General features: G+C 42.4%; 1 protein-coding gene across 2 annotated transcripts in view; it reads left to right on the forward strand.

Annotated features, from left to right (window-relative positions):
* The first annotated feature begins 284 nt into the window (after nt 1–284).
* Nucleotides 285–12715, forward strand: part of LOC138667768 (intelectin-1-like) — a 39594-nt gene continuing 27163 nt past the window's right edge. Inside the window, exons 1-3 of one of the 2 annotated variants that reach the window (XM_069755862.1) lie at nt 285–466; nt 5408–5481; nt 6272–6439. In XM_069755862.1, coding sequence (XP_069611963.1) covers nt 5418–5481; nt 6272–6439 — 232 coding nt within the window. In that variant the 5' untranslated portion in view covers nt 285–466; nt 5408–5417. The remainder of the gene's footprint in view (nt 467–5407; nt 5482–6271; nt 6440–12715) is intronic. The other variant, XM_069755863.1, reaches the window with a different exon arrangement.

The following is a 12715-nucleotide window of genomic DNA, read 5'->3' on the forward strand; positions in this document are numbered from 1 at the left end:
ACGTGGATTTTCCAATCCACAGTGGGTCATTCTTCTGTGGAATTGTTGCATACTTTAGCTATGAATTTCACTGTTAGGAATGCCTAGGATGAAATAAGTCTACATGTATTTTGTTGCTCTTCTGCCATATCTAGGTCTCCAACAAGAAAAATAGTTGATGACCCCAATTTAGTCTTTACAGCAAAACAGACAAATGGGCTGCAGAAAACAAAATGTCAGCTTATTGCGGTAGTGGGCGGTGTAAAAAAAAATCATACATATCCTCTCACCCAAATTAGATATCTATCGTTCTCCTGGTTGGAACATGTTTTTATGGTGGAATGTTTGTTTAAGATTACCAGTTACGCAATTAATATTTTATTATTATAGTCAGCGTTTATGGAAACTAGAACTAGCATTTGCTATAAAAGTTGATGCCTTGACATTTGGACCAGATACTTCCAGTTTTGGAAGAGCTTGGGAACCGGTAAGTTTCATCTCTTCTATGAGTTTTCGGTTAGGAGCTACATTTTGACTTTGGTCTCTTAAGGTTTTATTTCAATTACATACTATATGACATTTGCTTCTGATGTTTTCAATGCCCTGGTAGCACTATCAGGAGTTTGAATTCAATTACCATATAATAATATTTCCTCCTTTTTAAAACCTCATTATGAAGCAAATCCAATTATAAGTGCATTACATAAAAAGCATTATATTCTATTCATGGCAATTTATCTGCAGAAGAAAAATGTTATGTTTTAAACTTGCTCCTCCTAAAGCTGATGATAAAAAATGATTTAATTTTTTATAATTAATTATGATAATGTATATAATAAGTTTACTGGATTTTAAAACTGTAATGGCCACGTTTAATAATATTTACAATTATTTGCTTAACCCCTTCCCAACATGTGCCATACATGTACTGATCTGGGTGAGCTGCGATCCCGAAAACCGCAGTACAGGTACGGCAGCACGATCGAGCGGCCTCTCGCTGAGCGCCGTGACAATCAGGTGTGGGTGTCAGCTCTATGAGACAGCTGATACCCCGCAGCAACTCCCACAATCAGTGCTAGCACCACTTGTGGGCATTTAACCCCTCTTGATGCCGCTGTCAGTAGGTCACACTTCCATCAGGACAACGCAATGCAATCACCATAACATGATTATGTTTGCTAATGGAATAATGGAATAATTATAGCTCTCAAGGTATGGTGATGTAAAAACTAGTTTTCACAATAAAAAGCGTCTTTTAGTGTGTGACAGCAGCCAAACATAAAAAACCCGATATAAATCTGGTATCACTGTAATCGCAGCGACCCAAAGAATAAAGGCGCCTAATCACTTATACCGCATGAGGAACGGCGTAAAAAATCAATAAAACCAATTCTTCACATGCTGCTGATTTTTTCATTCTGCCTCCCGAAGATCGTTGCAAGAATTGGCGCACATTTATCCTACGCTCTATGCTGAGCGCTTACTCCGGGGTTTCCATGTAAATCTCTGAAATATGTGATTCAGACAGAACCTTTGGTGGAAGATTCCCTAAAATGAGGCAGATGGAGGCATTGTGGATGCCAGAGGACCTGTAATCCGGCGGTGTCCATCTTTTTAGGATTGCATAAAAATGCTGTAGGCCACAGTTTTGTGCACTTCTGAAAAGAAGGACACCTCTGAATAGAAGCCAGACAGAGTCCAGAGTATCTCTGCTGCCTCATTATAGTGAATTGATCCCTCGGGGGTTTCATCTGTCACGTCACTCAGAGATTTAGAAGGAAACCCCAAAGTAGAGCGCCTGATAAATGTGATCATAAATGTTATATAAAATGTTCCCAAGAAAAGCTTCAATTCAATCCACAAAAAAGCAAGTCCCCACTCAGATCCATCATCTGTAAAAGGAAATATAGGGGCTTCCATGTTACTGGTACTCTACCCCAAGATATTAGGACCATCCATAGCTTGCAAAGTTTTAGGCGCTCGCTCAAAACACATTTGTTCAGAGCGGCCTATCACGTTCAGTAATCAAAGTCATTTTATGTGTGTGTGTGTAGACCATTCACTATCTCCATCTACCCCCCACCCCCTGAAGATGGCTGGACCATCATTGTAAATACATCATTGTAAATACACACCTGTACTTTGTATCTCCCCCCCCCCTCATTGTAGATTGTAAGCTCTCACAAGCAGAGTCGTCTTATTTTGCTTTATTGTATTGTTAACGTTGTTACCTATGACTGTTGTGTTTGAAACTGTTAAACTGTAAAGCGCTGCGGAATATGTTGGCACTATATAAAGATATTATTACGGGTAGCACAAAGGCTCTGGAAAAGCAACATGGCTCCTCGCCCCCCAAAAGAAATTCAACAAATTCTCTGCTCTCATATTCAAATGCCCCCTCCCTTCTGAGCCCCAGTGTGCCTATACCACATTTAACGACCACATGTTTGGCATTTCTATAGTGATGAGAGCCTGCCTAATTTACTGGTCACTACAACGTCAGTTTGCAATTTTCACTCAGCAACATCCACTGCTGCTTGTTTCTGTAAAACACTTATTGAGTCAAAATCATCACTACAACAGTAGATAAATTCCGAAAGAGGTTATAATTTCCAAAATGAGGTCACACGAGGAGGGATTCTGCTTTTCTAGCACTTAGAGGCTCTTTACATGGAATCTGCAAACTATTCTAGGAAAATTTGCCTTCCAGGACGCAAATAGTGCTCCTTCCCTCTCGATTCTCTCTGTATGGCAAAGTAGTACTGTACAACCACATATAGGGCTATCGTTATTTCAGTAGAAATTGTGGGACAAATTTAGGTGCCATTTTTACACATTTCCTAGTAGGAAAATGTAAAACTTGGGTCTAAGGCTAGGTTCCCATTGCGTTATGGCGGTACACCAGCGGCATAACGCGGTGTAACGTAGTCCGTTAACTCCGCCATTGCTTGTAATGGCGAACGCATTGCTAGCGCACACCCACATTGGGCATGGGCTAGCGATGTGCCGTCATTTGAGTGACGGACCTCCAACGCTGGTTGCAGCGTTTGCGGTCCGTTCCTTGCTAGCACAGATCGGGCATCTGCGCTAGCGGGATCGGCTAACGCGATCCCTTTTGGGACATTGCGTTATCGCAGTGCGTAGCGCTATGCATTAGACGGACTGCCATAACGCAATGTGAACCTAGCCTAACACACAATCTTGGTGTTAAAAATATAAATTATTTTATCTTCCCTGCTCAATGGTGTAAAATTCTGTGACACACCTGTGCTGTCAATATAATCACAGTACCCCTAGATAAATTCATTGAGAGGTTTAGTTTGTAAAATGGGATCACGTATAAGGAGTTCTGCTTTGTTTGCACATCAGGGGCTCTGCCAATGTAACATGGCAAACTGAAACAACTGCAGCAAAATCTGCACTGTAATGTGGCGTTTCTTCCCTTCTGAGATTTGTACTGTGCCTCAAAAGTAGTTTTTGAAAACATATGGGCTATCGGCGAACTCAGGAGAAATTGCACAACAAATTTCGGGGACCATTTTCTCCTGTTATCCTTGTGAAAATACAAAATTTGGAGCTAAAAAATATTTTTGCGGGAAAAATGTAATTTTTTTTCACGGCTTAACATTATAAACTTCTGTTAAGCACCTGGGGGTTCAAGGTGCTCAATACACATCTAGATAAGTTCCCAAAGGAAGGGGTTTAGTTTCCAAAATGGTGTCACTTGTGGGGGGTTTCCACTGTTTAGGAACATTAGGGGCTCTCCAAACTCGACATGTCATCCGCTAATTATTAGTGATGATGAGCGAATATACTCGTTGCTTGGGTTTTCCTGAGCACGCTCAGGTGATCTCCGAGTATTTATGACTGCTCGGAGATTTAGTTTTCCTTGCTGCAGCTGCATGATTTGCGGCTATTAGACAGGTTTATTACATGTGGAGATTCCCAATCAAACAGGCAAACCCCACATGTACTCAGACTGGCTAACAGCTGTAAATTATGCAGCTGCGTCAACAAATACTAAATCTCCGAGCAGTCACAAATACTCGGAGACCAGCCGAGCATGCTCAGGAAAACCCGAGCAACAAGTACACTCGCTCATCACTACTAATCCAGCAAATTTTACATTCGAAAAGTCAAATGGCGCTCCTTCCCTTCCAAGTCTCCCTCAGGAGAAATTGCAAAAACAATCATATGGAGCAATTTCTCCTGTTACTCTTATGAAAATCCAAAATTTGGTTGGAGCTAAAAAAGATTTATCTGGGAAAAATGTGATTTTTTTATTTTCATGGCTTAGCGTTATAAACCTCTGTGAAGTGAACCTGTGGGTTCAAGGTGCTCAATATACATCTAGATAAGTTCCCTAAGGGGTATGTTTTCCAAAATTATGTCACTTATCGGGAATTTCCACTGTGTAGGCACATCAGGGGCTCTCCAAACATGACATGGCATCCGCTAATTATGCCAGCAAATTTTACATTTAAAAAGTGAAATGGCGCTCCTTCCCATCCTAGCCCTGCCGTGTGCCCAAACAGTAGATTTCCCCACATATCGGGTATTGTCATGCTCAGGGGGAAATTGCACAACAAATTGTATGGTCCATTTTCTCCTGTTACCCTTACGAAAGTAAAAAAAATTAGGTCTAAAGGAAAATTTTTGTGAAAGAAAAGTAGATGTTTATTTTTTTCTTCCGCATTTCAAACATTCTGGACATTATACCAGAATGGGGACATTCTACAAGAATGTTTATCGGAGGGACAAAAGCCTAGCAATTAGTGATGAGCGAATGTGCTTGGATAAAGTGTTATCCATGCATGCTCATGTGCTAACCGAGTGTCTTCGGCATGCTTGAAAAATATGTTCGAGTCCCTATTAGGCAATCCATGCATGTGTTGAGGCTGTCTAAGAGCCAGCAAGACATGCAGTTGTAGGACTCGAACACACTGAAGACACTCAGCACATGATCATGCTCGGATAACATCTATTTCGAGCACGTTCGGTCATCACTTATAGCTAGGTTTTCCCCCCTCCTGTACACGTTCTGGTATAATTCTCATACAATGCCCCCATTCTGGTATAATGTCTCCTATCCTTTGCACCTTCCATTATACTCCAGTGCATTTTAAAAAGAAACAATTATTCTCATCTTCCTCCACTGCCATGATGTGTGGCATCCTCTTCTGTAGCCAGCACATGATCCAGCAGCTGAATTTGGATAACATGTTTGGTTACCTCTACTAGCTATAAGAGTGATACACGTTTAAAGTGTTTATATACAAGATTTTTTGTTGTTGTTATGTTGATGTCTGATTTCAACTGTCCTCACTACAGTGTATAAAGCAAATTTGAAACCAAAATGGCTATTCAAACTGGTGACATAAAGATGCGCTTTATTGTAATTTTCTTTCAAATTTTTACTTCATCATAGCTAAGCTAAAATGCTGGTGCTGTGCATCGTAGTGCTCTCCTTAGCACTTTCTGGAGAATGTTCGAACAATTGCAGTGAGTACTTTTTTTTTTTTATAAAAGTAAATTACTATAAGAGTAGTGGATAAAATAGTATTTTCAAAAATTCAAATTTACTTTAAGGCACCACTCCAGCGTTTTTCTTTATTGCAGTGCTGGAGTGATGCTACTAATGTAAGGCCCCTGCACTTAGTCTTATATATACCATCTACCATCTTTTGCTATTATCTTCCCGCTGTGGTCGGTATTCAGCAGTTTGTGACCTGCCAGATCATTTCAGTGTTTGCTGGAGTGAGTCAGATGTCGCTTTTCAATGCCAGTCTATGAGAGCATTGTTCTGCCACTCCTAGACTTGTACTGAGAGCTTATGATCGGTACCTTTGACTTCCGGTCAGTCATAAGTTGCGGTCACAAGATGGTGGCACGGGACTGGTGTGGCATCGGAAAGATAGTTGAGATTGCTGTTGGTGAGTACAATATTAGGTGCAGGGATCTTACACTAGTTGCACCACTTCAGTGCTCTAACATTTTTTCAGTGCATGTATTAACATTGTTGGTGTTCAAACACACATCACATGGAAAGGTAATTGATCACAAAAATATTTACAATAATGTGCCATTCTCACTTTACTGGTCATTTTGTGATCAGCTTAGCTTTGTTATTATTTCCACAAAAATGATTTTAAAGAGTGTATATTTGACGGACTTCATGTCCCAGACACTAAGAAATTGGGAATAAATTATTTTAGAGGTTTATTGTTATGTGATTGTTTGTAATCTATACTGCATTAAATGCATCATTTATATATATTTTTTTGATCCTTAGAAAATGCATCTGTTCCTGAGATCGAGGAAAGCATTCAATCTCTCTTGGCGTGCTTGGATAAGAATAATACAAATAATTTTACATCAAATGCTAGGTATTCAATTGGTGGGTCAGAACATGGATACAGGAGCTGCCAGGAAATCAAGAATTTATATACATATGCTGAGGGTGAGATACATGAATCATTTCATAAGTTCTAACACACTAGATGGTGGCCCGATTCTAAAGCATCAGGTATTCTAGAATATGTATGTAGTTTATTTATGAAGTTTTCAGAATAATGCAATTTATACAAAGGATTCGGCCGGCCGGCCGGCCGCAACCAATTAGCGAAGCGTGGTTCAAAGGCCGCGCCCATTCGTGGGCAGACTGCGACTGTCGCTGATTGTTCGCGGCCGGGCGTGACCAATCAGTGAAGTCAGGGCCGGCTCCAGGTTTTTGAGGGCCCCGGGCGAAAGAGTCTCAGTGGGCCCCCCTCTTTAACACATACCACGACTCATGATGCACAGATACAGAAGAGAAATATAGCACAGCCAAGTAGCGTATAACACAGCCCACGTAGTATATAACACAGCCCACGTAGTATATTGCCCAGCCACATAGTATATAGCACAGGCCTTGTAGTATATAACACAGCCACGTAGTATATTGCCCAGCCACGTAGTATACAGCACAGCCCATGTAGTATATAACACAGCCATGTAGTATATAGCACAGCCACGTAGTTTATTGCCCAGCCACGTAGTATATAGCACAGACACATAGTATATAGCACAGACATGTAGTATATAGCACAGACACATAGTAAATTGCCCAACCACATAGTATATTGCCCAGCCACGTAGTATATTGCCCAGACATGTTTTATATAGCACAGACACATAGTATATAGCACAGACACGTAGTATATAGCACAGACACGTAGTGTATAGCACAGACACGTAGTATATTGCACAGCCACGTAGTATTTTGCCCAGCCACGTAGTATATTGCCCACACACGTAGTATATAGCACAGACACGTAGTATGTTGCCCAGCCACGTAATATATTGCACAGCCACGTAGTATATTGCACAGCCAAATAAAATATTGCACAGCCACGTGGTATATAGCACAGAGACATAGTATATAACTTTGCCCATGCAGTATATAACCCAGGCCACGTAGTATAGAGCACAGCAATGTAGTATATTGCCCAGACGCGTAATATATACCACAGCCACGTAGTATATAGCACAGCCCACATAGTATATAGCACAGAGATGTAGTATATAACACAGCCAACACAGTATCTAACACAGCCCACATAGTATATAGCAATGTGGACACCATATCCCTGTTAAAAAAAGAATTAAAATAAAAAATAGTTATACACTCACCTCCCGTCGGCCCCCGGATCCAGCCCAGGTGTTTACCGATGCTCCTCGCGATGTTCCGGTCCCAAGAATGCATTGCGGTCTCGCGAGATGATGATGTAGCGGTCTTGCGAGACTGCTACGTCATCATCTCGCGAGACCGCAATGCATGGATCGGACCGTCGCAAGGAGCGAGAAAGGCAGGGGCTGGATCCGGGGGCTGACAGAAGGTGAGTATATAATGATTTTTTTTATTATTTTTAACATTAGATCTTTTTACTATTGATGCTGCATAGGCAGCATCAATAGTAAAAAGTTGGTCACACAGGGTTAATAGCAGCGTTAACGGAGTGCGTTACACCGCGGCATAAAGCGGTCCGTTAACGCTGCCATTAACCCTGTGTGAGCGCTGACTGGAGGGGAGTATGGAGTGGGCGCTGACGGCAGAGGAGTAGGGAGCGGCCATTTCACAGGCGCACTGTGCCTGTCGCTGATTGGTCGTGGCCGTTTGACCACGACCAATCAGCGATTTGGGATTTCCGTGACAGACAGAAAGACAGACTGTCAGAAAGACAGACAGACGGAAGTGACCCTTAGACAATTCTATAGTAGATAAGCTCACACGCATGTGAGTAATGTATAGAATTTATCCAATGTTAATAAACATATATATGTATACTGTGTATATATATATGTACAGGTCCTTCTCAAAAAATTAGCATATAGTGTTAAATTTCATTATTTACCATAATGTAATGATTACAATTAAACTTTCATATATTATAGATTCATTATCCACCAACTGAAATTTGTCAGGTCTTTTATTGTTTTAATACTGATGATTTTGGCATACAACTCCTGATAACCCAAAAAACCTGTCTCAATAAATTAGCATATCAAGAAAAGGTTCTCTAAACGACCTATTACCCTAATCTTCTGAATCAACTAATTAACTCTAAACACATGCAAAAGATACCTGAGGCTTTTATAAACTCCCTGCCTGGTTCATTACTCAAAACCCCCATCATGGGTAAGACTAGCGACCTGACAGATGTCAAGAAGGCCATCATTGACACCCTCAAGCAAGAGGGTAAGACCCAGAAAGAAATTTCTCAACAAATAGGCTGTTCCCAGAGTGCTGTATCAAGGCACCTCAATGGTAAGTCTGTTGGAAGGAAACAATGTGGCAGAAAACGCTGTACAACGAGAAGAGGAGACCGGACCCTGAGGAAGATTGTGGAGAAGGACCGATTCCAGACCTTGGGGAACCTGAGGAAGCAGTGGACTGAGTCTGGTGTGGAAACATCCAGAGCCACCGTGCACAGGCGTGTGCAGGAAATGGGCTACAGGTGCCGCATTCCCCAGGTAAAGCCACTTTTGAGCTACAGAGAAGCAGCACTGGACTGTTGCTAAGTGGTCCCAAGTACTTTTTTCTGATGAAAGCAAATTTTGCATGTCATTCGGAAATCAAGGTGCCAGAGTCTGGAGGAAGACTGGGGAGAAGGAAATGCCAAAATGCCTGAAGTCCAGTGTCAAGTACCCACAGTCAGTGATGGTGTGGGGTGCCATGTCAGCTGCTGGTGTTGGTCCACTGTGTTTCATCAAGGGCAGGGTCAATGCAGCTAGCTATCAGGAGATTTTGGAGCACTTCATGCTTCCATCGGCTGAAATGCTTTATGGAGATGAAGATTTCATTTTTCAGCACGACCTGGCACCTGCTCACAGTGCCAAAACCACTGGTAAATGGTTTACTGACCATGGTATTACTGTGCTCAATTGGCCTGCCAACTCTCCTGACCTGAACCCCATAGAGAATCTGTGGGATATTGTGAAGAGAAAGTTGAGAGACGCAAGACCCAACACTCTGGATGAGCTTAAGGCCGCTATTGAAGCATCCTGGGCCTCCATAACATCTCAGCAGTGTCACAGGCTGATTGCCTCCATGCCACGCCGCATTGAAGCAGTCATTTCTGCCAAAGGATTCCCGACCAAGTATTGAGTGCATAACTGAACATTATTATTTGTTGGTTTTTTTGTTTGTTATTAAAAAACACTTTTATTTGATTGGATGGGTGAAATATGCTAATTTATTGAGACAGGTTTTTTGGGTTATCAGGAGTTGTATGCCAAAATCATCAGTATTAAAACAATAAAAGACCTGACAAATTTCAGTTGGTGGATAATGAATCTATAATATATGAAAGTTTAATTGTAATCATTACATTATGGTAAATAATGAAATTTAACACTATATGCTAATTTTTTGAGAAGGACCTGTATATGCTGTATGTATATATAGATATATATATATATGTATACAGTATATATATATAAAGTGAGACCAGAAAGTATTCATACCCCTTTAAATTTTTCACTCTTTATTTCATTGCAGCTATTTGGTAAATTCAAAAAAGTTCATTTTTGTCGCGTTAATGCACTCTGCACCCCATCTTGACTAAAAAAACAGAAATGTAGAAATTTTTGCTAATTTATTAAAGAAGAAAGACTGAAATATAACATGGTCATAAGTATTCAGACCCTTTTCTCAGTATTGAGTAGGAGCACCCTTTTGAGCTAGTACAGCCATGAGTCTTCTTGGGAATGATACAACAAGTTTTTCACACCTGGTTTTTGGGATCCTCTGCCATTGTTCCTTGCAGCTACTCTCCAGTTCCATCAGGTCGGATGGTGAACATTGGTGGACAGCCATTTTCAGGTCTCTCCAGAGATGCTCAATTGGGTTTAGGTCAGGGTTCTGGCTGGGCCAGTCAAGAATGGTCACAGAGTTGTTCTGAAGCCACCCCTTTGCTATTTTGGCTGTGTGCTTAGGGTCATTGTCTTGTTGGAAGGTGACCCGTCGGCCAAGTCTGAGGTCCAGAACACTCTGGAAGAGGTTTTCATCCAGGATATCTCTGTACTTGGTCGCATTCATGTTTCCTTCAATGTCAACCAGTTGACCTGTCCCTGCAGCTGAAAAACACCCCCACAGCATGATCTTGTCACCGCCGTGTTTCACTGTTGGGATTGTGTTTGGCAGGTGATGAGCAGTGCCTGGTTTTAGACACACATACCGTTTGGAATTATCACCAAAAAGGTCTATCTTCATCTCATCAGACCAGAGAATCTTATTTCTCATAGTCTGGGAGTCTTTCATGTGTTTTTTAGCAAACTCTATGCGGCCTTTCATATGTCTTGCACTGAGGATAGGCTTCCGTTGGGCCACTCTGCCATAAAGACCCAACTAGTGAAGGGCTGCATCTCCCTCCCTACTACATCTCTGGAGCTCAGCCACAGTAATCTTGGGGTTCTTCTTTAACTCTCTCACCAAGGCTCTTTTCCCATGATTGCTTAGTTTGGCTGGACGGCCAGGTCTAGGAAAACTTCTGATGGTCACAAATATCTTCCATTTAAGGACTATGGAGGCCACTGTGCTCTTAGGAACCTTGAGTACAGCAGAAATTCTGTTGTAACCTTGGCCAGATGTGTGCCTTGCCAAAATTATGTCTCTGAGCTCCTTGGCCAGTTCCTTTGACCTCATGATTCTCATTTGGTGTGACATGCGCTATGAGGTCTTATATAGACAGGTGCGTGCCTTTGAAGCGATGGCCGGGGGACCACCACAGTGCAGGTAGACTACCATATACAAGATGAGGTGCAAACAATAAAGGGTAAATTTATTGGAAGGCAAGGAATGAAGTGGATGAGGAAGGTGCAAACAGGGGTTTGCAATGGCATAAGATAATTTACAAGAGTTGTATTCTTTAGGTGGCCGTAAAATAGCATGGTGCTCCAACTATTACAGACTCAATATACGTACACAAGCAAATGCAAACAATAAACAAAGAATAATGCTACATATAGCCTCCCTATAGCCTCCCTGGCCTCTACTAAGCAGGCCACATGGCTGCCTTGTTCTGTCTATTGAAGCCTACACTAGGCCCTGACGTGCACATAACAGGAACAAACTCACGGTGATGTTGGGGACTCAGATCCAGTCCCGGGGTGTTAGGGTTGGCGGAACACACCAAATATATTTATTAGATGGGATTGGTGCATTCGCAACCCGGGATCCACCGTGCAGGAAATAATCTGCTGCTAAGTAAATGGCGGCACTATATGGCGGTATGAACCAGCTCTGTTAGCTTCACAGAGCAGCCGAGAAAGCAAGGCTCTGTGCCCTGTTAGACTTTCACAGAGGTACAGGCTAACTACCCAAATGAGAGCAGTCAGTGGTCATGCATGCACACAAAACTCCTCGCCGGAAGTGCCAGCATTCTAGGGGCTTATTTCAGCCAGGTCCCTGAATACACATAAACACAATCTCCTCGCCGGAGGTGCCAGCATTCTAGGGGCTTATTTCCGCCGGGTTCCTGAACACATACAAACACATGACCACACTGGTGCAAAGCACATAACTTAAGAAGATACGACATGCGAGCCTTAAATAGTTGCAGCACGTACAGGACCTTCAAAGAAGGACCAATGGAGTTGCTGCAGTACCTGAGCATGTGACCCTAGATCTCCACTGAGAGATCTTGCCCTGGGCATGCTCAGTGTGTGCAAAGCAGGACTTAGTCCTAGCACCTACAGGACCTTCCAAGAAGGACCAATGGAAGTTGCTGCAGTACCTGAGCATGTGACCGTAGATCTCCACTGAGAGATCTTGCCCTGGGCATGCTCAGTGTGTGCAAAACAGGACTTAGTCCCAGAAAAGCCTGCTCGCCGCAGATCAGTGCAGGGTACAATAGCAGAGCCTGGAGAGGCAGCAGTAACTGTTACGATCTGATGGCCTTGGAGCAGCATGAGACGTACTCTGGAGAAGGTGGTCCCTGTACTGACTGCAAACCCTGAACCTAGCAGCGCAACTAAAAGCAGCCGTGGGGGGTACCTAACACTCCCTAGACCCCTCGGCACAGCCTAAGATCTAACTACCCCTAAAGACAGAAACAGGAAACCTATCTTGCCTCAGAGAAAGTCCCCAAAGGATAGATAGCCCCCCACAAATATTGACTGTGAGAGGAGAGGGAAATAACATACGCAGATATGAAATCAGATTTTAGCATAGGAGGCCATACTAGCTAAAAAGAAA

The sequence above is a fragment of the Ranitomeya imitator genome, chromosome 2 (genome assembly GCF_032444005.1).
Source record: "Ranitomeya imitator isolate aRanImi1 chromosome 2, aRanImi1.pri, whole genome shotgun sequence".
NCBI classification, from domain to species: domain Eukaryota; kingdom Metazoa; phylum Chordata; class Amphibia; order Anura; family Dendrobatidae; genus Ranitomeya; species Ranitomeya imitator.